This window comes from Erythrolamprus reginae, chromosome 3, assembly GCF_031021105.1.
Source record: "Erythrolamprus reginae isolate rEryReg1 chromosome 3, rEryReg1.hap1, whole genome shotgun sequence".
Lineage (NCBI taxonomy): Eukaryota > Metazoa > Chordata > Lepidosauria > Squamata > Dipsadidae > Erythrolamprus > Erythrolamprus reginae.
In genome coordinates, this window is record NC_091952.1 from 125,681,791 (window position 1) to 125,706,609 (window position 24,819).

The 24,819-nt window shown below is 36.9% G+C and overlaps 1 protein-coding gene across 1 annotated transcript in view; it reads left to right on the forward strand.

Annotated features, from left to right (window-relative positions):
• The window catches only part of HFM1 (helicase for meiosis 1), a gene marked incomplete at its 5' end in the record, with an annotated part of 65,683 nt that overhangs the window by 7,889 nt on the left and 32,975 nt on the right, over positions 1-24,819 (forward strand). The window contains 15 exon segments of the mRNA XM_070748573.1: positions 1,348-1,499; positions 1,959-2,036; positions 2,117-2,278; positions 5,622-5,855; positions 5,857-5,999; positions 6,989-7,032; positions 7,123-7,224; positions 9,861-10,006; positions 13,656-13,750; positions 15,353-15,486; positions 19,068-19,115; positions 20,070-20,150; positions 22,031-22,122; positions 22,899-23,005; positions 24,717-24,764. Of these exon segments, the coding sequence (XP_070604674.1) occupies positions 1,348-1,499; positions 1,959-2,036; positions 2,117-2,278; positions 5,622-5,855; positions 5,857-5,999; positions 6,989-7,032; positions 7,123-7,224; positions 9,861-10,006; positions 13,656-13,750; positions 15,353-15,486; positions 19,068-19,115; positions 20,070-20,150; positions 22,031-22,122; positions 22,899-23,005; positions 24,717-24,764 (1,666 nt within the window).

A 24,819-nucleotide genomic window follows, 5' to 3' on the forward strand; every position in this document is an offset into this window, starting at 1 on the left:
TCTAAACGTTGCTTCAGTCACTTTATACTAGAAATTCTTTCTGTACTTTTGACCCTTGTTTTAAGCAGGCAGTGATATGTAATGATTGGGCTGCACTCTTTCTGCAATATACAGAGAGGCAGAAATAGTTCTGCTCAGAGAGTGGGATTTCCTTTGCTTTCATTGCCTTTTTCTATTAAAACATTTACTTTATTGGTTTCACTAATAAGGAAAATAAATCCAGAAGCTCCAAATTTGGACAACGTTTTTTGTACTTTCTGGTGATAACAGAAATATGGACTTGAATCCAGCAGCTGCAACGTCTCGCCTGGTCCTCCTTCACAATGTGTTATTTTCTGTAGTGCCATCAGAATAATTGTCCTTTACTGCTAAAAGTGAAAATATGGCAAAATTAACAAAAAAGAAATTTATAAGATGTAATGGCAGCAGAGCCAGTTTCTCGAAAAATGGAGAATTTCTCTTTTTAAATATTAATTTATTACAAAAAGAATATGTAAACTAAACCAAAAAAGTGTGCTCTTTAAAAGTTTTTAAAAAAATTATTGGTTTTTCATAACATTTCTATATGTATAGACACTTAAATACATATATTCTTATTTAATATTTCATCATTTTACACATTGCCTTTTTTTATTTGTATACTCTTACATACTCGTCTCATATTGTCTCTTGAATCTTCTTATTTTTTTAGTCCAGTCATGCCATTTAGTCCAAATATTGTAGTACTCTGTGCCTATTTCTGGCTCCTCTTTCCTTTTTCTCGCCGCTAGGTTCTTTCTTTTGGAGCTTCATTTCTGTCCTCGTACTCAGATCGCTCTATTTCCAGTTAGTTCCTTATGCTATGAGAGTCTTTTCCAAATGGATTTAGATGTAATGTCCTAGTGTTTTAGCTTCCTAGATCAGTGGGACTCACTGTGGCTTCGGCCCACCATGATGTAGCAACAAGACTTTCACTTTGGAGAGGGAGGGTGCCTTTCGCTCCAGTGAGTAAAGGCCTTTGCCCACTGTTGCCCAGGATGCCCCTCTTTCTCCACATAGTTCTCCATACCTTTGTGCCTCAAAAGGTCTCCTATCGCGAAAGAAAAAATAGCCTCAAAGGATGGAGCTCTTCCTTCTCCAGCTGCAGCGCCCCGCATCACCACTGGAAATCAAAGAAAAAATTTAAAGAGTATACAGTTAAGGCTCAGTGAAAGAATTTGAAGACATATAGTAAACTCATTGGAGTATAACCTTAAAAGGAGTTGGGACATTTAAAGAGATTTGAAGTGGTGGAAAAGTATTGGCGTTATTGTACTGGAATTATTTTGTAGATGTCTTGTTCTTTTACAACACTTGACATTGTTTTAGTGGCTCCAATAAAAGCTCTCTGCAGTCAGCGCTTTGATGATTGGAAAGAAAAATTTGGACCCATTGGACTCACCTGTAAGGAGCTAACAGGAGATACAGCAGTGGATGATTTATTTGAGATACAGCATGCTCATATTATTTTGACTACGCCAGTAAGTTTCTAAAATTAGTTAATGTTGGTTTGTTCATTAGAAACATTCAGTACTGTTCAAGTTATATTTTAATGTTTAGAAATAAGTCTGATCAGTCTCCAGTTGATTTATCTATAATTTCACATGGCATGAACAAGAGGTTTCTTTGCTGTAGAGTAGCTTTAGCTACACAATGATTAAATCTGAAAAATTAAAATGCAGCATTACTTTGTACAATTCATTAGATTATTCTGAAATTCTGTTTGAATTTGATCTGTTGTAATTTTTTTTAAATAAAATGCTGCTACCTTGAAACAAAAACAGATTGAAATAATTCCTAGATTGAAATAATTTATAATGCTAAAACTGATTGCTAGGTGTAGTAATAATAGTGATTGATAGTACCAACAGTATTTTAATCATATAAAACAGATGGTTAATATTGTACTACAATATTATGTTTTTCCTATTATCCCTTAGGAAAAGTGGGATAGCATGACTAGAAAGTGGAGAGATAACTCTTTAGTTCAGCTAGTGAGACTTATCCTTATTGATGAGGTAAAGTAGAAACTGATGACTTAAAATATAATAATGGAAAGCAGTAGATGTTTTATATAGAGTTGTATTTAATTCCGTAGGTACATGTTGTAAAAGATGAGAGCCGAGGTGCTACTCTTGAAGTGGTGGTCAGCCGGATGAAAACTATTCAGTCTTCTTTCTCACAAAGTTCTGACAACCCTGGCTCAGTATTTCCCATGAGATTTGTGGCAGTTTCTGCAACGATTCCAAATGCAGAAGATGTAAGAAACATGAATTAACTTTTCTTTTTATACATTATATTTTATACTTAAGATTTGAAAATATTTTTTTCTTTCTTTTCAACTGTTTGCTATCCAAAATCAAATATCCCAAAAAAGAAAGAAAAAAGAAAAGAATGGACAATTATAGCACTTTAAATTTTAAAAAAAGCTATACTTGATGGGCAAACTTTGTAGTTCTCTAATATTTGTTACAGTACTGGCAGTCTTATGATTGTGTTCCAAAATGCATTGATGGGTCATAAATTTGTGATGTATGTGGTTAGTATGTGAGTGTATGTATTCAGTAACTGTTATATCTCTCCTGATCTTCTAATGCATCAGACTACTATATTTTAAAACAAAATAATCTAAAAGCAGAATTTAACCCTAATCTTTCATAAGACAGAAGTTATTTCTCTCACTGTGTTTATATAGCTAGCTTGGCCTAACTAATCCTGACTCCCATATCTTGCAACTTTCAATCAGAGTTGTAGGAGCACTTCCTCTTAGCTCCTCTAGACTCCCTACATATTTTTGGTTTATACTTCAATGCCTTATCTTACCTCAAATGCCAGAATAGTTTGGCCTGCTTTTACCATGGATCCCATCCTGATCATGTAGAAACTTTGTTCCTGCAAATTTATTTATTATTATTTATTTATTACTTAGATTTGTATGCCACCCCTCTCCGAAGACTCGGGGCGGCTCACAACATGTAGAAACAAATCATGGGTAATCAGACAAGTTTAAAATGTTTAAATATTAAAAACCCCATATGCTAACAGACACACACACAGACATACCATGCATAAATTAAACGTGCCCAGGGGGAGATGTTTCAGTTCCCCCATGCCTGACGGCAAAGGTGGGTTTTAAGGAGTTTACGGAAGGCAGGAAGAGCAGGGGCAGTCCTAATCTCCGGGGGGAGTTGGTTCCAGAGGGCCGGTGCCGCCACAGAGAAGGCTCTTCCCCTGGGGCCCGCCAACCGACATTGTTTAGTTGACGGAACCCGGAGAAGGCCCACTCTGTGGGACCTAATCGGTCGCTGGGATTCGTGCGGCAGGAGGCGGTCTCGGAGATATTCTGGTCCGATGCCATGAAGGGCTTTAAAGGTCATAACCAACACTTTGAATTGTGACCGGAAATTGATCGGCAGCCAATGCAGACTGCGGAGTGATGGTGAAACATGGGCATATCTAGGTAGGCCCATGACTGCTCTCGCAGCTGCATTTTGCACGATCTGAAGTTTCCGAACACTTTTCAAAGGTAGCCCCATGTAGAGAGCATTACAGTAGTCGAACCTCGAGGTGATGAGGGCATGAGTGACTGTGAGCAATGAGTCCCGGTCCAGATAGGGCCGCAACTGGTGCACCAGGCGAACCTGGGCAAACGCCCCCCTCGCCACAGCTGAAAGATGTTAGTACTTTTATGTTCTCAAAAGATATTCTTAGCTCAGGTATGTTGCCCTTCCACACTTGCAGTTCAGAAATTGCCCCCAGGGCCGGGAGACACTGCCTGCTCTTCCGGCTTCCAGTTTCTGGAGAAAACCAGAAGTTTGGCTTCTGGCAGCGCGCCAGGCCAGCACGCTGCCTCCTGGGCTTGGGGGGAGGTCCTAAGCTGCCTATTTAAGGGCGTCTCGAAGCGGACTTCCCCCTTCTGCCCTCAGCTATCCTGAAGCGAACACCCACCCGCCCTCCTCTATCATACCGTGTGCCTGGATGGGGTTGCCTCGGGGCCAAATAGGAATTTTTTGCGGTCTCTCCTACGAGTGCGGCTGTTCTTTCGCCTATTCCACACTGATGTTAAGGATGGACTGGTTAGGGGGTGCGGTGCAATACATTGGATCAATTTGGCTTCCTTCTGGTCACTGGGGTTGGCAGGTTAGGGGCGGAAATGGGCAGTAGGAGCAACTGCACATTCTCCTTTTGGGCATCTTTTCAAGATGATGGGCCACCTCTCCCCATGAATTATAGATTGGTGCAACTTCAGGGATTGGAGAGGGGATGCCCATGGGACTCACCTTATCCAATTTCCCTCGGGGATTGGAGGGTGAGCTCCTCCCACATGCTTATGGGCGTGGCTCGGATCTAGGTGAAGGTGGCTACCTTCACCTGGATCAGCAAGGAGTTATGCCCAATTGTTGCCTATGAATGTTTTGACAGGTTAACTCTGCCCCATTAGTTGTTGGCCTCTGCAGGTCCTTTGTTTACACTGTTATGTTTGAGTTACGTTATTTTAATTGACGGTTTTAAAATTGACGGTTTTAAAATTTATGCTAATTTAATAAAGTGACCAATTTTTAAATTCCAGCTACTGTCTCAGCGTCATTACTCTGCTTCCGGGGCAAATGGTTATCTTCGCTATTACTACATTTCCTCCTGCTCAAGCATCTCTTGGTTGCATATTTCTCCTGGAAACTAGTCTATTGAAACCATCTTGTTATTTTTCCAGTCTTCATTTTGCTTAAATATTTTTGTAATAGAAAAAAATAATTCTATGTTTTCTTTCCATTGGTTTTTTCTGAGTGTCTACTTCTTTTCATATCTAGCCACTTCCATGTTATTTGTCTCAAAATAACATTTTTTAAACAGAAAGGGGAATTTCCTCCTGGTTTTCCTCAGGAAAGTTCTGTCACCATTATTGCTACCTGCCAGTGGCCAGAATTCCAGAAACAACATAATATTTGTCCTCTATAGCTAAAAAAAAGGAAAGAAGTTATCTTAGATTGTATTTATACATGCAATTATAGTCATGGATTCTCCTGCCTATTTGCTCAGGCATCTAGGATATGTGTACAGTACTGGCTATTTGGATGAATGTGGAGGAAGGAACAGTTTGCTATGTCCTACTTGAGTGAATAAGGGATCACTCATTTACTACACTCAGTGCTTATTTCTGATTCCTGTTTTGCATGGAATAGCCAATAAATCAGTGCAAGTGACTTTGAAGTTGTATTGTTTTGTTTTTTTACTGTTATGCCAGGGATGCGGTGATTGAACATTATACAGAACAGCTAATGTCTTGCATATAGATGACATTCTCTACTCACTATCTTCATATAAAGTAGGAAGCACTCTATACAGTAATAGCAGAAAGATAGACATGTAAGCAGTATTTAGCTGTATTAGCTGGTAAATCTTGGTAAAATTTCTGGAACAGTACTTTGTATTCATCACACAGATAAGCACACTGAATACCCATAATAAATAAATCTAAAAATATTTGTGCCAGTGGAGCTTTCATGATTAAAGTACAGTTCCTCTTGAGCAAGTCCTTTCAGGACTGCAGCCCAAGGCATTTCTTTTCCAATTTCAATCCTAACATGTTTTCTTTTCCTTTAAAGATTGCAGAATGGCTTTCAGATGGCAAGAGGCCTGCTGTATGCCTGAAAATAGATGAAAGATACCGTCCAGTGAAGCTGCACAAAGTTGTGCTTGGATTTCCCTGCAGTAGCAATCAAACTGAATTCAAATTTGACTTAACACTTAACTATAAAGTAGCTAGTGTTATTCAAACATATTCTGAACAAAAGCCAACACTCGTGGTATGCATGACAGTTTCCCCCTTAACAATTGTTATCTTCTAGTGTATTTTTCAGAATTATTATAAACAATGGATTTTCTTATTTACAGTTCTGTGCCACAAGGAAAGGAGTTCAGCAAGCTGCTTCTGTACTAGCAAAAGATGCTAAATTTATTATGACAATAGAACAAAAACAAAGGTACCTTGTAATGCAGACTTTCTCTTGGTTACAACATATGCATAGTCTATATGTAACTAAATTGGTGCTTCTCATCAATTTATAATGGACTGCTATAGAATCAGTACCCCCAAGTTGTTAGCATATGGTGATTAGATAATGTAGCTAAAAATATTTTTCATAGGACTATTTCAGGCAATGCAAATTAATAGCATCAGACCATTTACTTATAATGTAATTGAATTCATCCTTTTGAAAAGTAATTGGTTTTAGAATATCTAAAATAAATATCTATGTGCTCTGCAGTTTCATGCAGATACCAGCAATTAGAGCATTAGTGCTGAATATTTTCATTGTTTTTCCAGTCTCCCCATAACAGTCTTTAAAACTCCTTAAAAATACACTTCATTGATTTGCAATCAATTTCTTGAAGCAGTAATTTTACTGCTTTAATTGCATACTCCATATACAGTACATTTTCTCTATAAGTACAGCAAAAGTATTTAATTTATTTGTTATTTCAATTTTATAGTTGCCCATCTCAAATAGAATACGGTATATAAATATAAAACAATATAAAACCCTATAATATTTATATAACAATTCACAACCAAGGTATAAAAAAAGCCAATAACACTCAACAAAACCATTGTATAGGTTCTATTGCATAGCCAGTTCTCCAAGCCTCATGAGAAACTATGTATTCATTGAATAATAAAGAAGAGAGCTAGTGTGAGAACATTTTTTAATGAGAATAGCTTTTTTTAAATGTAAAATTCATTTGTAGTCTTTTTGAACTAAAAATGTTTGTTTATTGGTGTCATGAAATGAGTGAAAATATTTTAGTCTTATCAGGTGATAAATGGGGTTCTCCTATTTTTCACCCTGGTCCAATTTGATGTTTATCATGATGAAATGAAACAGAGTTATCTTTAAAAAAAACTATTACTTTTTTGTACTTATTTAATGATTTGTTTCAATTGCCATATTTCCTTATTCTCTCCTTGAAGGTTACAAAGATCTGCACATTTAATAAAAGAAGCCAAGCTTAGGGGTATGTATGTAATTGCTACCTGGAGAAACTATAATTATTTCTGTATGGAGGGGGGAGGATCAATGTCTCAAGTTTGAATTTTATTTGTAGATCTCCTCATTTGTGGAGTTGCTTATCATCATGCTGGAATAGAAGTGTCAGATAGAAAAATAATTGAAGCAGCTTTTAATATGGGAGACATACCAGTTCTTTGTGAGTAAAGGCACTTCAGAATAGAAATACTTTAATAACTTTATAGTTTTTTCTTAGACATAAATACGGTAAGTACTTTGTGAACAGTGTATTGTTTGGGTCAATTTACTTTAATAATACTGATGATAATAATAATATTCTATTTTAGGTATACATGGTAATCTTTCAACTTCTAACATTTATGTATACATAAGAATTACAGTATAATATATTATGTAGCAGTATACATAATAATATTTTCCCAATTTCTAATCTCTACCTCTATTTTCTAATCCTTAATAAAGTAAATCCCACATTAAGAAGTATATTGTATCTATCCATCACCTCTTGCCCTTTTTAGTATTTCATTTCTTATTGATGTTTTGACAATTCTCCCATGCTCCTCCCTTGGGATCTTATATCCCCTTACATCACCCATGTTTAATCTTAAGTATTTCATCTGCCTCTGCATCTACCTCTTGCTGTCAAATCTCTAGCACACCCCTCAATAACTCAATAATTCAGGAAGCTATGGCAAGGAGCTATAGAGAGATGAAGAAACTGATGCATGATATAGATGTGAGACTAGGAAACCCTCAGCAAATGACAATTTAAAAAAAACAAAAAAAGTCAGAAAATAGAGGGGAAATTAAAAGGAGAAGAGGAAAGAATAGAGGAGATAAATCAACAAATAACACAAACAGATAAAGATATGGAAGAGATAGTAAAAATTCTTGAAGTAGTAGATTACTCTTTAAGAGGTCAAAATATAGGACAAAGAGAAAGATCTCCCAGAAGTCTATCTCATTCTCTTTGTCCTCTTCTGTATTTTGACCTCTTAAAGAGTAATCTACTAAAATCATTTTTCACATTACTACGAGTTCTAGTCCAGTCTTTCTATATTTTAAAACTTCATAGTTTTCCATTAAAATTTCGTTTATCTTTTGAGTCTATAATCTATCTCCATGTGCTAACTCATTGCTTTCTCAGCACTTTGGAGAGTCTTTTTTCAAAAATTATTTTACTTGGGGTTGAGTTTCTAATATAGAAATTGAAAATCATCTCACCCAGTTCCAATCCTCTGTTCATTAACCACTCCAGCTCATTAGTATTTCTTCTTCAGTTGCCCCAGCTTTGGTCTCTCTCTTCTTCGTTGGTCAGGAGGGTACCTTGGATGGAGCAGGGGAGCCACCACTCTCCTGCAATCAGCAAGGGGTCACTCCTTTCTTCCTCACAGGTGACCTTAGCTCCTTAGGGCTTCCTAACAAAGAAGAATGAGCTGGGATTTGTGGAGTCCTACTAACCACAACCATCTCACCACAACGCTGAACCTGAGGTTTTTTAAATAAAAATAATTTTAATACTTTTAAAAAAAAGTTAACAGTCAGCCTGTTACTGAATGATTGATTTGTTAATTGATTGATTCATTATATGCTGTCACATCAATGTTGACTGCCAGCAACCACATGGGTAGAATTTCTTCATGACAATCTGTTCCTTTCAGCTCTCCCAACAATGCAGTCCTCACTATTATAATCATCTTGCTGCTAGTCATCTTCTTCTTCTCCTTCCTTCTATGTTCCCAGGCATTAAAGTTTTCTCCAAATAGCTAGATTTTCATATAACATATCTAAAGCAGAATAATTTCAGTGTGGAGTTCATTTTTTTAAAAAATGGGATAATCTTAAAAAACTTTAATATGTAAAAATGGAATTTATCATGATAGTTTATAAATGTGGTATGGGGACAGAATTATTTCCCTTTTTCACTTAATAACATTGAAATTATTAATTATTGAAATTAATTACCTCATTCATTAATTAAGGTAATTATCTCATTCAATAATTGAGGTAATTAATGAATTACCTCATGATGAGGAATTCTGTTTTTTGCACTTTTATTTTATTTTTATGTGGAGTCATTATTGTAACTATAAAAGTCCTAACTCTGGTCCCTGGGTTTTTGAGAGAGCCTATTGGTAAATTAATAAGTATTTTTTTAGAAATTGCTATTCAAAATTATCTAAATGCAAAGGCAGCACTGCGTTAAAAAGTAAATGGTTAAGGACATGAAGAAGAGGGCTTAGAGTCAAATTCTTATTTTCTTGCAGATTTTCTGAATTTTAGTTTGGCTAACTTCTTATATATATTTCATTTACCAAACTAGTGACATTATCAGTGTTTTGACCCAAACAAGTGGTGTTTGTTAACTACTCTACTACCTTGTTCAGAGCCCTGATGATATTAGCTAATTCAGTAATGAAACATTGGAAGAAGAAACCAAGATCAGCAAACAGCAATATCTCAAAATTTTAATCCTGAGCTATATATATTTTCACTTTCTAGTCCTTTAGATATATGTGTCACTAGTGGACTACTACACAGTTGCTACACATAATACTGTATATGCAAAATGAAATGTCTGACTACAGCTTGACATAATATTTGAGTATACTTGATTGAAATAATAGGGGCTGTGTCAGCAAAATGTAATATATAATGTTATAAGATGGATAATTGAATGAGTAAGCTTAACACTTTTTTCTCACTTCATTGTATCAAAAGGGAGAATGTCTAGTATGTTAGAAAAATATACTTATATGCACAATTTTTAAAAAATTCATCTCTTCTAACAAGTTCAATATCTGATTTCTGCAGTTACTACTAGTACACTTGCCATGGGAGTAAATTTACCAGCACACCTGGTAGTTATAAAATCAACAATGCATTATGCTGGAGGAATGTTTCAAGAGTACAGTGAAACTGATATTTTGCAAATGATTGGGAGAGCAGGAAGACCTCAAGTAAGATAAATGTATTTTAAAGCAAGTTTTATATGGAATTAGTAAAAGTTGGCACTAATATGTTTGATTGTGTGTGTGTGTGTGTGTGTGTGTGTGTGTGTGTGTGTGTGTCTGTATTGGAGTCATTAGTAACTCTTAGTAACTGCCTGGATCAATCTCTGAAGTTTTCTTGGCAAGCTTTCAGAATTGGTTTGCAATTGCCTGCTTCCTAGGGCAGAGAGAGTATGACTGGACCAAGGCCATGCAGCAGGCTTTGTATCCAAGTTAGTATTAGAAACCACAATCTCATTGTTTCTAATCTAGAGCCTTAACTACACCTAATTGTCTTTCACATTTGAGACATTAATTCTGTTCTAAATGAATGTCTGCCCATCTTATTGTCAAAGTTTTTATTAGCACACTAGAGCTATTGATGAATAATTAATATAACTATATTTAAGAGAAAAAATATAGTTGTTACTAGGGTTTAAAAATGAATGTTAAATGTTTCTGAATTAAGAATCTGTAAAACATCAATAGGAAAAAAGAACTTCCATAAAAATATCAGCAGTTCATATTGCTTGTTGTTAACACTAGCTAGAATACAGTGATCCCTCGATTATCGCGAGGGTTCCGTTCCAAGACCCCTCGCGATAATCGATTTTTCGCGATATAGTGGTGCGGAAGTAAAAACACCACCTGCGCATGCGTGCCCTTTTTTCCATGGCCGCGCATGCGCAGATGGTGTTTTTACTTCCGCACCTGGGAAGACCCAGGGAAGGTTCCTTCCGCCGCCCAGCAGCTAATCTGCTCGGCAGCGCCGCAGCAGCGAGGAGCCGAAGATCGGGGTTTCCCCGCTGCCCACGCAAAGGGGAAACCCCGACCTTCGGCTCCTCGCTGCTGCGGCGCTGCCGAGGAACCTTCCCTGGGTCTTCCCCGCCGCCCACGCAAAGGGGAAACCCCGATCTTCGGCTCCTCGCTGCTGCCCGCCCGCCGCTCGCCCGCCGCCCGCCGCTCGAGAGCAAGAGGGGGAGACATAGAGAAAGAGAGAGAAGGAAAGAAAGAGATGAGAGAGGGAGGGAGAGAGTGTGAGAGAGGAAGAAGCAAGATAGAGAAAGAGAGAGGGAAAGAAAGATGAGAAAGGAAGAGAGTGACGTCATCGGGTGGGAAAATATTTTTAATTAATATTTTTTGAAAAATCGCGATATAGCGTTTCGCGAAGATCGAGATCGCGAAAATCGAGGGATCACTGTATTCTAATTTTATAACTTTTGCAACTGATAAGCAAGGCTGCAAGAAAAATATGGGAAGATAATGCAGGCAATTTTACTATTTTGTGCAACTTTCTTATAAATTCTATTCCTAGACAGTATGAAAACTTCATATTTTTAATGTTCATTTTATGAGTTTATCAAGAAATGGTTAGAGCAGTGTTCAGCCCATTCTTCTTATTGATCATCTCTTAAATGAAACCCCTATTTTTGTACTTACCGTATATACTCGAGTATAAGCCGAGTTTTTCAGCCCAAAAAATGGGCTGAAAAACACAACCTCGGCTTATACTCGGATCATTGACAAAGTCACCACACGAGGGCGCCATTGCTTGAGCCAGAGCGAGGAGGCACCAGCTTTTGTCCCCTCTCGCACGCCGTAGTTCCTCTCCCTGGCTCAAGCAAAGGAGGCAGCCATTTGCTCCAACCGAGAGGGGGAAAAAGCAATGGGAAGCCGGTGAGGTCGTGTGTGTGTGTGTGTGTGTGTGCATGCCCCCTCTCCCCCCCACCGTGAAAAAAGCCAGCTACCTCTTGCTGAAACCCAGAGGCTTTTTTTTTTTACTCCCTGTGTGTATTTGTCAACAGGTTTACAGCAACTATTCCTTGCTCTTGTTCCTTAATCCTTAGTTGGATTAAAAAGGCCCCCTGCTGTCAGATTCTCCTCCCCCTCCTTTGAAAGGATTTAAACTGTTTAAAAAATGGTATTTTGTGGTAGTTGCTGTCCTTGCTTGGATAGGATCTAATAATGTGTTATGAGGCAGAGCTAGACAGGAATTCTTTTTCTATCTGTCTATCTTTCTATCTATCTATTTTTCTATCTATCTATTTTTCTATCTATCCATTTTTCTATCTATCTATCTATCTATTTTTCTATCTATCTGTCTGTCTATCTATATCTATCTGTCTGTCTGTCTGTCTATCTATCTATCTATCTGTATCTATTTCTATCTATCTATCTATTTTTCTATCTATCTATCTATTTTTCTTTCTTTCTATCTATCTATCTATCTATCTATCTATCTATCTATATCTATTTCTATCTATCTATCTATCTATCTATCTATCTATCTATCTATCTATCTATCTATTTTTCTATCTGTCTGTCTATCTATCTATTTGGTTTTCTATGCTGATAACCTCACAGCAGCTAATGCTGAAGCTCTTCTTTGGATACACTTATTTATTTGTTTGTTTGTTTGTTTGTTTATTTAATTGGATTTGTATGCCATCCCTCTCCAAGGACTCAGGGTGGCTCACAGCATATATAAAAACAGAACAATAATGTAAATCCAATTAATGATGAGAAGGAATCCAGTTTTGAAGGATTTTAACTCTTAGGTTTTAGCTTTGTTGCTGATCGAGCTACTTTTTTTACTTTTTAATTTATTGTTAATATTGTTAATTTGTTTACCCTCTTTTAAATTTACAGAGCTAGTTTACTGGTTTTCTTTAAAATAAATATTCTAAAACATGTCTCAATTAATGTAATTTTATTGGTTTCCATTTTTATAAGTTACCAGTAGCCACTGCATTTTCTAACCTCGGCTTATACTCGGGTCAATACGTTTTCCCAGTTTTTGTGGCAAAAATTGGTGCCTCGGCTTATACTCGGGTCGGCTTATACTCGAGTATATACGGTAACTATAATATTTTAATAGAGGGTGAAACATAATCCTTGCTCATTATCTTTGTAAAGTGTTTAAATGAATTAAAGTAAAAGAATTTGTATAACCTCTTTACATTTCAGAAATTTCCTTTTGGGATTTCCAATAGCAAATGACCTATAAAGCCCTTCATGGCATCGGACCAGAATATCTCTGGGACCGCCTTCTGCCGCACAAATCCCAGCGACCGATTAGGTCCCACAGAGTTGGCCTACTCCGGGTCCCGTCGACTAAACAATGTCGTTTGGTGGGACCCAGGGGAAGAGACTTCTCTGTGGTGGCCCTGACCCTCTGGAACCAGCTCCCCCCAGAGATTAGAACTGCCCCCACCTTCCTTGCCTTTCGTAAACTCCTTAAAACCCACCTCTGCCATCAGGCATGGGGGAATTGAGACATCCCCCCCCCCCGGGCCTATACAATTCATGTATGGTATGTTTGTGTGTATGTTTGCTTTAATAATGGGGTTTTTAATTATTATTTTTTAATTATTAGATTTGTCATACATTTTTTTATTGTTGCTGTGAGCCGTCCCGAGTCTACAGAGAGGGGCAGCATACAAATCTAATAAATAAATGAATGAATGAATAAATAAATAAATAAATAAAAGACATGTCTTGAATTAACATAATAATAATATGCTTTCCTAAAACCTTCAGAATTATAAATCCCAAAGACTTTAGTTTGCTTACTTTCTATTATGCTTGAAGGTGTATTGTATATATTTTTTCCCCGCAGTTTGATACAACAGCAACAGCAGTTATCATGACAAGGCTAAGTACAAGGGACAAGTATGTTCACATGTTAAATGGTGCAGATACAATAGAAAGCAGGTAACTAAAATTGTTTTTAGTATGTAGCTAGAAATGCTGTCCATATTTGTTTGATTATTGCTAAGAAATGTTTTGTGAAGATAGGCCTATGAGGAAAAAAGTTTAGAAAGTCTTTGTCTTTCAGCATGAACCACAATAGTAACCATTAAAGCAAACGATACTCCGCAACTTGGGCGTCCTCCTCGACCCACAACTTACCTTAGAACACCTTCTTTCAGCTATGATGAGGGGGGCATTTGCCCAGGTTCGCTTGGTGTACCAGTTGCGTCCCTATCCCTTCAATCCCCTCATTTAAGTAATTTATGAAAATGCTAAAGAGTACTGTGCCCATGACAGAACCTTGAGATACCCTACTGCATGCTTCCTTCCACATAGATGTAGTTCCATTGAGGACCACACACTGCCATTAGTCATCCAAATGCAAATACAGCTGGTGTGGTCCAATCTATCCCACATTGTTCTATCTTGCCAAGAAGTAAGCTGTGGATTCTTTTATCAAGCACCTTACTGAAGTCAAAGTATACTATGGCCACAGCATTTCCTTGATCCACTAATTTAATCATTTTATTAAAAATGACAATAATGTTTGTTTGTTATGATCTGCTTTTAACAAACCCATGCTTGTTTCTAGTAGTGCTCACAAATCCACAACTTAATTATCTTTTCCAGGATTTTCTCAGGTATTGACATCAAGCTGATTGCTTTGTAGTTTCCTGTATCCACACACACACCCCTTTTGAAGATTGGATCCACATCAGCTCTTTTACAGCCCTCTGACAGTTCCCCCATTCTCATTCAGTAGTTTCAAAATAACATCTGCCAGCTCCTTGGATGTAAATCATCTGGTCATGGAGATTTGAATTTGTAGAACACCCCCCACCCCCAAGCTAAATTAGCCACAGGCTAATTCCCAAAGAGTTGAGTATAAGCCTTCCTAAACTACTGTTTGATAACACTTGGGGAAATGGGAACAGAAACTTCATGCTTAGTAAACTAGGATTTCCATTCTCTGACTTCATCAAGAGCTCCAACAAAATACCATAAGCAGTGTTATCAAAGTTACCATGAATTCAAGAGGTGTCAACAGAATTCCTGTCTCCTGGAATATGTAATTAATGCATCCAAGGCAAATCTAAGTTTTATTTCATATTTAATTTCATATTTAGATCTATTGTCTCAAGCTTCGAACACCTCAATAGAATGTTCAGTGTATTTGAAGCATAAAATTTGCTTCTTAATTTGAAAATTACAGTTAGAGAGTTCACGACATAGTTTAATCTTTAGAAGAAGCAGACTGCACAAGGCCTATGCTGAGGGCTGCCAGATTTTGTTGTTGTTTTTCCTTTGAATGACATAAAAATATCTAAGCTCTCCCATAAAGAAATGAAACCAACTATGTATATCTTAATATTTAACTATTAAATGTATTATTCTTTTAAATATCTATATTTAACGGGTTTGGCACTAGTTGGCACACCAAATCACTAGTTCTCTATTTTAGAATGAAATGTATTGATAATAATATATTGATAATAATATAAATTTTATTATGCATTTAATTTGTAGCTTATTTTTTCCCTTGTCTCTCTCTTTTTATATTAGTTTGCACAAACATCTAATTGAGCACTTAAATGCTGAAATAGTGCTTCACACCATCACTGATGTGAACATAGCTTTAGAATGGATGAAATCAACTTTCCTCTATATCAGAGCTTTGAAGAATCCAGCTTATTATGGTAGGTGCACTTAAAATTTGTGAATTGAAGTAGATAATTAAAATGTGATGTGGTAATTTGTTTCTTATGATAAAACAGTTTTCTGTTGGCAGATATGGTAATTTATTCAAAACATTAATAGTATTTCTTATGCATTTCCTTTTTCAGTAGAAATCTAGGCAATCAGAATATGTAGTTTCTTATTGTTTAAGACAATATATTCCTGCTTCTGAATACAGAACAATACTTTTTGTGCCGTCATTAAGCAAATGCCATGATTATTAAATAAACAGCATGGTCATTATGCGAATCCATTATACCCAATGGGTATTTTTTTGCTGGAAACTAGCAAACAATGTAAAAAATTATGGTCATATGATCATGGGATGCTGTAAAACGAGCACAAAGGTAAGCCAGTTGCATTTTGGGCCATCATGAACCAGCAGTGTGCAGCAGCTACCAAAAAAGCCAACACAGTTCTAAGCTTCTTAAACAGGGGGATAGAATCAAGATTGTGTGAAGTGTTAATAACACTTTATAATGCCTTGGTAAGGCCACATTTGGAATACTGCATTCAGTTTTGGTTGCCATGAATGTAAAAAAGATGTGGGTGGAGATTCTAGAAAGAGTGCAGAGAAGAGCAACAAAGATGACTAGGGGATTGGAGGCTAAAACATATGAATAATGGTTACAGGAACTGAGTATATCTAGTTTTATGAAAAGAAGGACTAGGAGTGACATGATAGCAGTGCTCCAATATCTTAGAGGCTGCCACAAAGAAGAGGGAGTCAACCTATTCTCTAAAGTACCTGAGGTCAGGACAAGAAACAATGGGTGGAAATTAATCAAAGAGAGAAGCAATCTAGAACTAAGGAGAAATTTCCTGACAGAACAATTAATCAGTGGAACAACTTGCCTCCAGAAGCTGTGAACATTGGAAACTTTTAAGAAGATATTGGATAACCATTTGTCTGAAGTGGTGTAGGGTTTCCTGCCTAAGCAGGGGGTTGGACTAAGACCCCCAAGGTCCCCTCCAACTCTGTTGTTATTATACAGACTTGAACAATGGGCCCTATCCAACAAAATTAATGTGGAGAAAAGCAAGGTTTTACACCTGGGCAGGAAAAACCAAAGATACAAGTATAGATTAGGTGAAATCTGGCTCAAAAACAGTATCTATGAGAGGGACCTTGAAGTCTTAGTGGACAATCGCTTAAACATGAGCTAGCAGTGTGCAGCAGCAGCCAAACAAAGCTAATACAATGCTTGGTTGTATAAACAGAGGCATAGAATCAAAATTACATGAAATAATAGTATCCCTTTATCAAGGCTTAGTAAGGGCACACCTGGAATACTGCATTCAGTTTTGGTCATCTCATTACATAAAAGATATTGAGACTTTGGAAAAAGTTAGCAAAGAAGAGCAACTAAGATGAGTAAAGGCCTGGAGATTAAAACATATGAACAATGGTTGCAGGATATGGATTTGGCGAGTCTAGGGAAAAGAAGGACTCGGAGGACATGATAGCAGTATTCCAATATTTGAGAGGCTGCCACAAAAAAAGAGGAGTCAATTTATTTTCCAAAGAATCACAGGGTAGGACAAGAAACAATGGGTAGAAATAAGAAACAATGGAGAGAAGCAACCTAGAATTAAGGAGAAACTTCCTGACAGTGAGGACAATTAAGCAGTGGAACAGCTTGCCTTCAGAGGTTGTGGGTGCTTCATCACTGGAAGTTTTTAAGAAGAGACTGGACAGTCACTTGTCTGAAATGGTATATGGCCTTCTGCCTGAGCAGGGCACTGGGCTAAAGGACTTCCAAGTTCTCTTCCAGCTCTAATGAGATTGAGGTTGCTTAATAAAAACGTTAGGAAAAATTACTGAAGCCCAGTCAAGCTATGTAGTTTCCTTATCTTCAAACAGATTTGGCAAGACAGTTTATGAATACTGAACCTCTTTTGATATTTACGTGAACGCTTTGCTTACCAATCATCTCATAGTTTGTAAGATGCTTGTTAAATTACCACCCTGGATTACAAATCGGAATTTTTACCAAGTTTTTGAATGGCATTCTTGGATTTGAGCACTCAAAATGGAAAGTTAATATTATACTAGAGAACTTGGAAATAGAAAATCAGTTTGTCTTTGGGATATTGCAGCTGAATCTCCTATTTCTTCCATAGATGGCCTTGAAGATACCGGTCCTTAGACTTTTAACAGGCTTTTTGCAGATTCATACTGCAATTTGTTTTGTAGAAATCTGGTAATTCTTTCTCTGCAACATTTCAAAATATAAAAATGTCAGCTACATATTGGCATGTGATACAGATAGTATTTTGTTCCCTACAGTAAGTATAGGTTGCTTGTTTTTGAAGAAGATTAATTCACTTTCTTGAATAGTGTATAATTTTTAAAAAAGTTTTCAGCTAAATAGGCTTGTTTTTATAGAGGATCAAATGAGAACATTAAAATTCATAAACTATTTTATATCAAGTGAATGCAGATCTATTTCCCCCAAAGGCAGAGTTACTGTTTCTTCACTGATCCTTCTTGCTGTCATCACCACAGCATAAGGCATTCTGCAGTGTTCAGCACAGTAGGATCTCTCTATATGTGGAACAGCTGCTTTTTAGAACTGTGAAAGAAAAGGGGGGGGGGAAGTGGTAAATGAAATACTTACTTTCTTGAAATGCCCTTAAATGATAACAGTTAGGACATTTAGCACCTTTCACTACATCTGTTTTCACACCGATTTTGTATATATGTGTGTATGTGTGAGAGAAAGAGCAAGAGAGAAAGTGAGAGAAAGATGAAAGCAGATATAAAATCTTTGTAGTAGTGGAAAAATATTCACAAAAATAACTATTTTTTTAAAAAAAGGTCTGTATTTGTTAGCAGAAATATAATGGAAGAAATGTTAATGTTTGAATACTGTCTTGCTTTTTCTGTAATAAACTGAGATTTTAAAAAGCAGAAATAGAAAATAGGGGAAATGTCTGTTGCTGAAAGCATTTTGAACTTTGAAAACTGACTATTATTTTCTAAGCCATTTTTAATGCTAGAACAGATTCTTTTGTTGTTTCATGAATAATGAACAAATATTTATATGTGCAACTAGGATACTTATATTATAGAGGGAAGGAAAAATTTAGAGCTCTGAGGGGAGAGTGTTCAATTCCTACAAGGAAGCACTATGACAGATTGCTACCTATAAGAACAGCAGGCAGCAGTTACTTTAGTTCTACAAGCCAATTTAAAAGGAAATTTGAAATTTCTGGTATATCTAGTCATTAGCTGACCACCTATGGACTATAGTGGGTTGATACATTGTAAAATATACCGTAGTTTATGGTGTCTAGGTCTTCTTATCCACTGCTCCTTCTATATTGGAAGTACAGCAATATGTGTAGCAAGGCACAAGCTGGGACAATTTAAAGTTAAATTAATAAATAATTTATAACTCTCTTTAAGCATCCTTTTGTGTCCCATAATAAATTGTGCGCTTAATATACAAATCTATTAATTGTAAAATTTTACATAGGTTTCGATAACAAAAGAGCTGTACATTATTCTTTTAAAAATTGTATTCTTTTAACCAAGGTTTTTCAGCTGAGCTGGACAGAAATGGAATTGAAGCAAAATTACAAGGTCAGATTTCTTGAAAATGCAAAGAACAGTGTATTCAAATAGTCTTTAACTGGATACTTAAATTTGTTTGCTCATTTTGCTTCACATTCTAATACTAGCTCTGCTAATGTTTTCATTTTTCCTCTTAGCTCCTGTGGATTCCTTAGAGATTATGGGAAAAGTGCCTTTTCCCCAGTGATGGGGTACCATTTTTGCTACCCCATTGCGTGTGTCCACCCCCCCCCCCCCGGTCTGGGCAGCAGCCCACCCTTGCTTTTCCCCTTTGAGCCCAGAGACAGATAGCCCTTCTTGTATCACCAACTCCAGAATTCTTTTCCCTTCACTTAGAATCTCTGCCTTTCTCAATAAAGCTAGCCTATTTCTCTGCCCCCAAAGAGCTTCCACCTCATATTTTCACCTCTAATCCCAAAGTTCAGTTCTGCTCCTATTGTTGCTCCTCTCATTTCAGCATTGCTTACATTCTTTATTTTCTTAAGATCTAACTCATTAGGACTATGTGGTCATTTTCAGTCTTTATCTTGTTTACATCTTCTCTCTATTGCATCTTTCTTTTTTGCCTTTTCCCAGAAGAGTATTCCTTCAATTCTTTCAGCCATGCTGCTTCCCTTTGTCCCAAAACAAAACTTTTTCCCAAACAAAGTTGGACCCAGGAAGAACAACTCCCTAGTTTTATGTGAGACTAAGATTTTAAACTGACCAAGAATCTCCTTTATTTTATCTGGGCAAGTGTAAACTTATTTTTCTTGTTTGCTCACTTGTTCATAGCTATTACATTTCAGAAGTTGATTTTCTATCTGGGAAATATGGTGAGTGAACGTGGGGAATGGAAGTACTTGCCTTGTCTGAGTTGAATCAGAGTTTGCCTGTTCACAGAAGATAAATAAAATTTCTACTTTTTCTAACTGCAAAATTATTTTTCCTGCATATCAAAAATTATCACTTCAAATTGGACAGAACTATGTTTGAAGAATTTAAATGATCTGTCATCACTTGATCTGATCAAGATGGATGATAATCTCTACTTCAAGACTACAGGTAATATTACATAATACGGTATATATCATCTGAATGTTCAGAATTTATTTTTTTTAATATTTTAAAATTTAAAATGTTTTCTGGGGCATGCATTGTTCTCATAAAAACTGTGCCCTATGGTAGTGATGATGAATCTTTTAGACACTGAGTGCCCAAACTCTGCATAAATGCATGCCCAAATGGAAAGGTGTGAATGAGCACATATGCAGGCATGCGAGCATGCATGTGCAGACATATGCGGGCATGTGCAGCAGAGACTCGAAGACCAGTTTGTTGGCAGGAGGCGGGACATCCCAACACCGGCAATGCGACAAGAGGTAAGATCTTTTTCTTAGGTGAGTTTCTGTTTCGTTGTTTGCAGGGAAACAGAAGCTTGCAAAATAAATGCCACAGAGATCTGACCTCGGGCGACGGAGTGCGCGCCAGCAGAGATTGCTTTGCCTGCCACCTCTGGCACGTGTGCCATAGGTTTGTCATCACGGCCTTAGAACAATTTGCAATTACAAGGTGTCACATAGCTCTCAAGTCCCTGTTATGTGACCAGTTCTTTCTTTCCATAATTTTAAATGAGAATTGACAGTGTAGTTTTTGTCATTTTCAGTAAAAACCTGAAAATTGTAATCAGGCATAAAATAGACATAACATTGTTTTTAAAAAATCCAATAGAAAATATAAATCAGAAAAAATATACCGGTAACCGTAGCCGCATTTATAGTGTCATGGTTCTAGCCTGGGACTACTCACTGCAACTCACAGGTCTCAGAAAAATGTTAACTGGGACCAACTCCAGTTACAAAACTTTGCTCATCTTTGACTTAGAGCATTCCATAAATTAAGAGCAGCTTCTTGATAAGATATTTGTATCACAATCATGGGCTAGGAAAATTGGATAATGGGGGCAGAAACTTGAGAATTAAGTCACTGTCACATAGCAATAGCAATAACACTTTGACCAGTGATAGCAAACCTTTTTGTCACTGTGTGCCAAAAATATGTGTGTGTGCACCCCAGCACTCCCATGTACCAGCACCCATAATGGATTGCACAGCTCCATGTGCACGTGCGCACACGCACACCAGTGCACACACCCCATGTGTGCCTGCACCCCACACTGTGCATGCACATATCCACTGTGCATGCACGCATCCACTGTGCATGCACTCCCATACCCTGTTTTGGATCAACCTTTGTCGACACGAATGGCCTGCCTTTGCAGAGGCAGCAACGGCTCCTCCTTCTGCCAGCCTTGCGCTCTGGGCAGCCAGCCAGCCAGCAAGACTGCGGAGAAGTAAGCCTCCCAGTCTGCTATTGCTGGTGCCACCCTTGGATCAATGACCCCCTTGCAGCTACCGAGAATAAGGAGCCGTGCCCCTGCTGCTCTCCTGTGGCTGTGTAGCAATTCTCACCCTGCTACTTGCAAAATGTTCCTTTGGCACAGAGTCTGCTCCTTCAGCAGTGTTGCTCATTCTTTTGAGTTAAAATCAATGTCACAGAATAACAGAACGGGAAGAATTTGTTTGTTTGTTTGTTTGTTGATTGATTGATTGATTGATTGATTGATTGATTGCATTTTTTAAGCCTATCACTCCAAATGGACTCTGAGTGACTATGTTTTAACCATTGAGCCAAATTTTGTGCTCAATGCGAGAATCCTAACAGAAGCATCCCAAAACTGATGGCTATCTAACCAATCCAATAACGAGGATCCCCCCACCTCTTTAGATAATTGGTTCCAAAGGACATCTGGACTTACTATTAAAAAGGGGGATTCCTATGATATGCATTCTCAAACTTAAAACTATTATTCAACTACAAAAAATGTATTTTATATTTCACTTATTAAAAATACTTAATTGTTTTATATATTTATTTTTCTACAGAAACTGGACGACAGATGGCTTGGTATTATATTGCATTTGACACTGCAAAAAAGGGTTTCATGATTAATGGAACAGCAACTTTATCTGAACTGGTAATTTTATTATTCATATGAAGAATTAATACTCTTACAAATTAGCTGAAAACTCATTTATGCTTTCAGATTTTTGAAAGTTGCTTTTTATTGAAACTTTGCATAATTCATACCATTTGGGTTAGATCTGTGATCAGGGTTGTGAGATGAAGGAGAAATGACTTGTAGCTCATTAATTATTGTGCAAGGTACTAGAAGAATTTATATTGTTCAGTTACATACAATTATCAAGAATTGCATTAAATTCTAATGCAAAGTTATTAGGAAATAATCTGTTCAACTTGAAAATACCTTTTGTGGAACTGGATCACCAATTCTCTGTGGCTCATAAAAGAATGGTCTTTTTAAAGAAGACCACATTACATTACATGCGTTACCAAACCATTATTTCTCATTGATAAAATTCAGTTTGTCATTGCTCACCATCAGTTGTATAGACTATTCTTCCAGGCTTAGTAATAAAAACAACATTATCCAATCTATGTTTGTTCAAAAGTAAATTCTACTGAGATCAATGCATTCTGTTTTCACATAAATATTGGTAATCTAACCAATCTTATAAAAATAACGATCACAAATTAAAAAAAACCCCTAAATAATGCCTCCATCAAGTCTTGTGAATTATTAAAACTGAATTGCCAGAAATAATTCTGAACCGATTTCTCTGCAATTACATCCAAGTCATTAGACAAATTTTAAAATACTGTAAGTGCTTAAAATATATTGAAACAAATAGAACAAAAATAGAACAAAATTAATGAAAGAAACTATTGCAGCTTGTATGGATATCTGGTTGCAGTGAATTTTCAGACATCAAGTTAAGAACAAACGAGAAAAAAGTACTTAATTCCTTGAACAAAGATAAGAAGTGGATGAACATAAGGTACAAGATTTAAATTATTTTTGACTAAGGAGTAATTTTAATTACACCAATATTTTTGTCTTCTGCACAGTGTATGTACTTAAAACCTATATATTAAGTTATTATAAATTCTGTCCTACTTAGAATTTCACATTGAAGATGTCAGTGCCTGGGCGAAGACTTTCCTCGTCATGTCCTTCACCTGCTATTCTGGAAAAAGCCCTAGATTCGTTGGGGGAATACAATCCCATCAAGAATCTATGATAGTAATTTTAGGCTTTAATCCAAAATTGCTTAGATTGAGTCTCAATCTGTTTTTCCCTTTCTCCAAATACCAGGTCATAATTTTTATCAGATCTCCTATTTGGTAGATGATACAAATTTGTATCATTCACATGTTGATATTGTCTCACTTGGCAGCTTTGGATATTAAAAAACATTAAGGAAAGGACTGAGTTCTGGGATTCTTTATACTGGAGGGACCAACCTGTTGCTGCCATACCAAAATAATACCTACCTATGCAGATAGCTGGTCATTGTCAAAATTGAACATCCCTCTCTCAACAGAGGAGGGTGGGATATGACATCATTTATCTTCAGTCTGCAACACAATTCTTTCAACAGTCCCAAGAAGGCTTTATTTGCACTACTGAGGTGACCTTGTTGATGCAGATAAACCTCCAGGTGGCATCAATGAGTTTCTAAAATAATGCAAATGACCAGCCCTCTGCATGGAATATAAATCAGTCATGGTCTCCTCCCCTCACACGGGGGTAGCGGAAATGGCCCGGGAATGGCACGACTGACAGATTTCCAGTGAAAATTGCCAGTTTTTTGCTTCCGCGCATGTGCGGAAGCAAAAATACCCACAATAGCCAAAATCTTGCTTACGCTCATTGATTTCATCAATTTTTGCAGTTTTTTTGCTTCTGCACATGCACAAAAGCAAAACTATTGCTGAAAATAGTTGAAATCTCGGTATATGCAGAAGCCAAATCTCGCGCAGTGTGCACACACATGTCAGGAGCGTGCCAGCCTGCAATGGCCACCAAGGACCGTCCAGGTAGTGAGGTAAGTGGCTTCCTGCCGCTGGTATAAATCCTTCCATTTCCCACCATCCAGCCAGAGTTGGAGAATATTCTGGGGTGAGAAACAAAATGTCTTCAAAGAAAAGTAGAAAGTCCAGTTGTCTCTTGAAAAAGCACCTTTGGGACAACCATGGCCTGGATGACTGAGAATCTCCATAGATAAAGTAGCTAAGCAGGCTCTGCTGATTGTATCATGGAAGAATAATCTCATGTCCAGTTGTACTCAACCCAGGAAATGTATGAACATCTCTATCTGTTTTTGAGAGCTCTCAAAAATGAATTCACTAGGATCAGAGGGTGGAGAGCTATACCTCTTAGAACTTTCAGTGTTAAAATGTGCACATTTGAAGCTGTAAAGAATGGAGAATGGAGACTAGCAGAGACTAGCAAACCCCGTCTCAAATACAAATAGCCAAAACTGAACAGTATAATTCAAGAACATTTGGAGGGTCACAGGTCTCAAACCTGTTCCGAAACTATAATTCTATAGTAATATAATTATAAATAAATCTTACTGAACTCTTATTTATGTGTATGATGCCTCCATATCTTCTTGATAATGAGAAACACATCTCATTTTATTATCTAAATTAATGCCATATATTTAGTACAAGTAAATGAAAATTTATATATTTTATGTACAGATATCCAATGGAAGGAAAAATAAAAACAAGAGAAATGAAAGTAAACTGGTAATTATTTTATACAAAACATTATTATTATTTTAAAATAGTAACAAGGGTTATT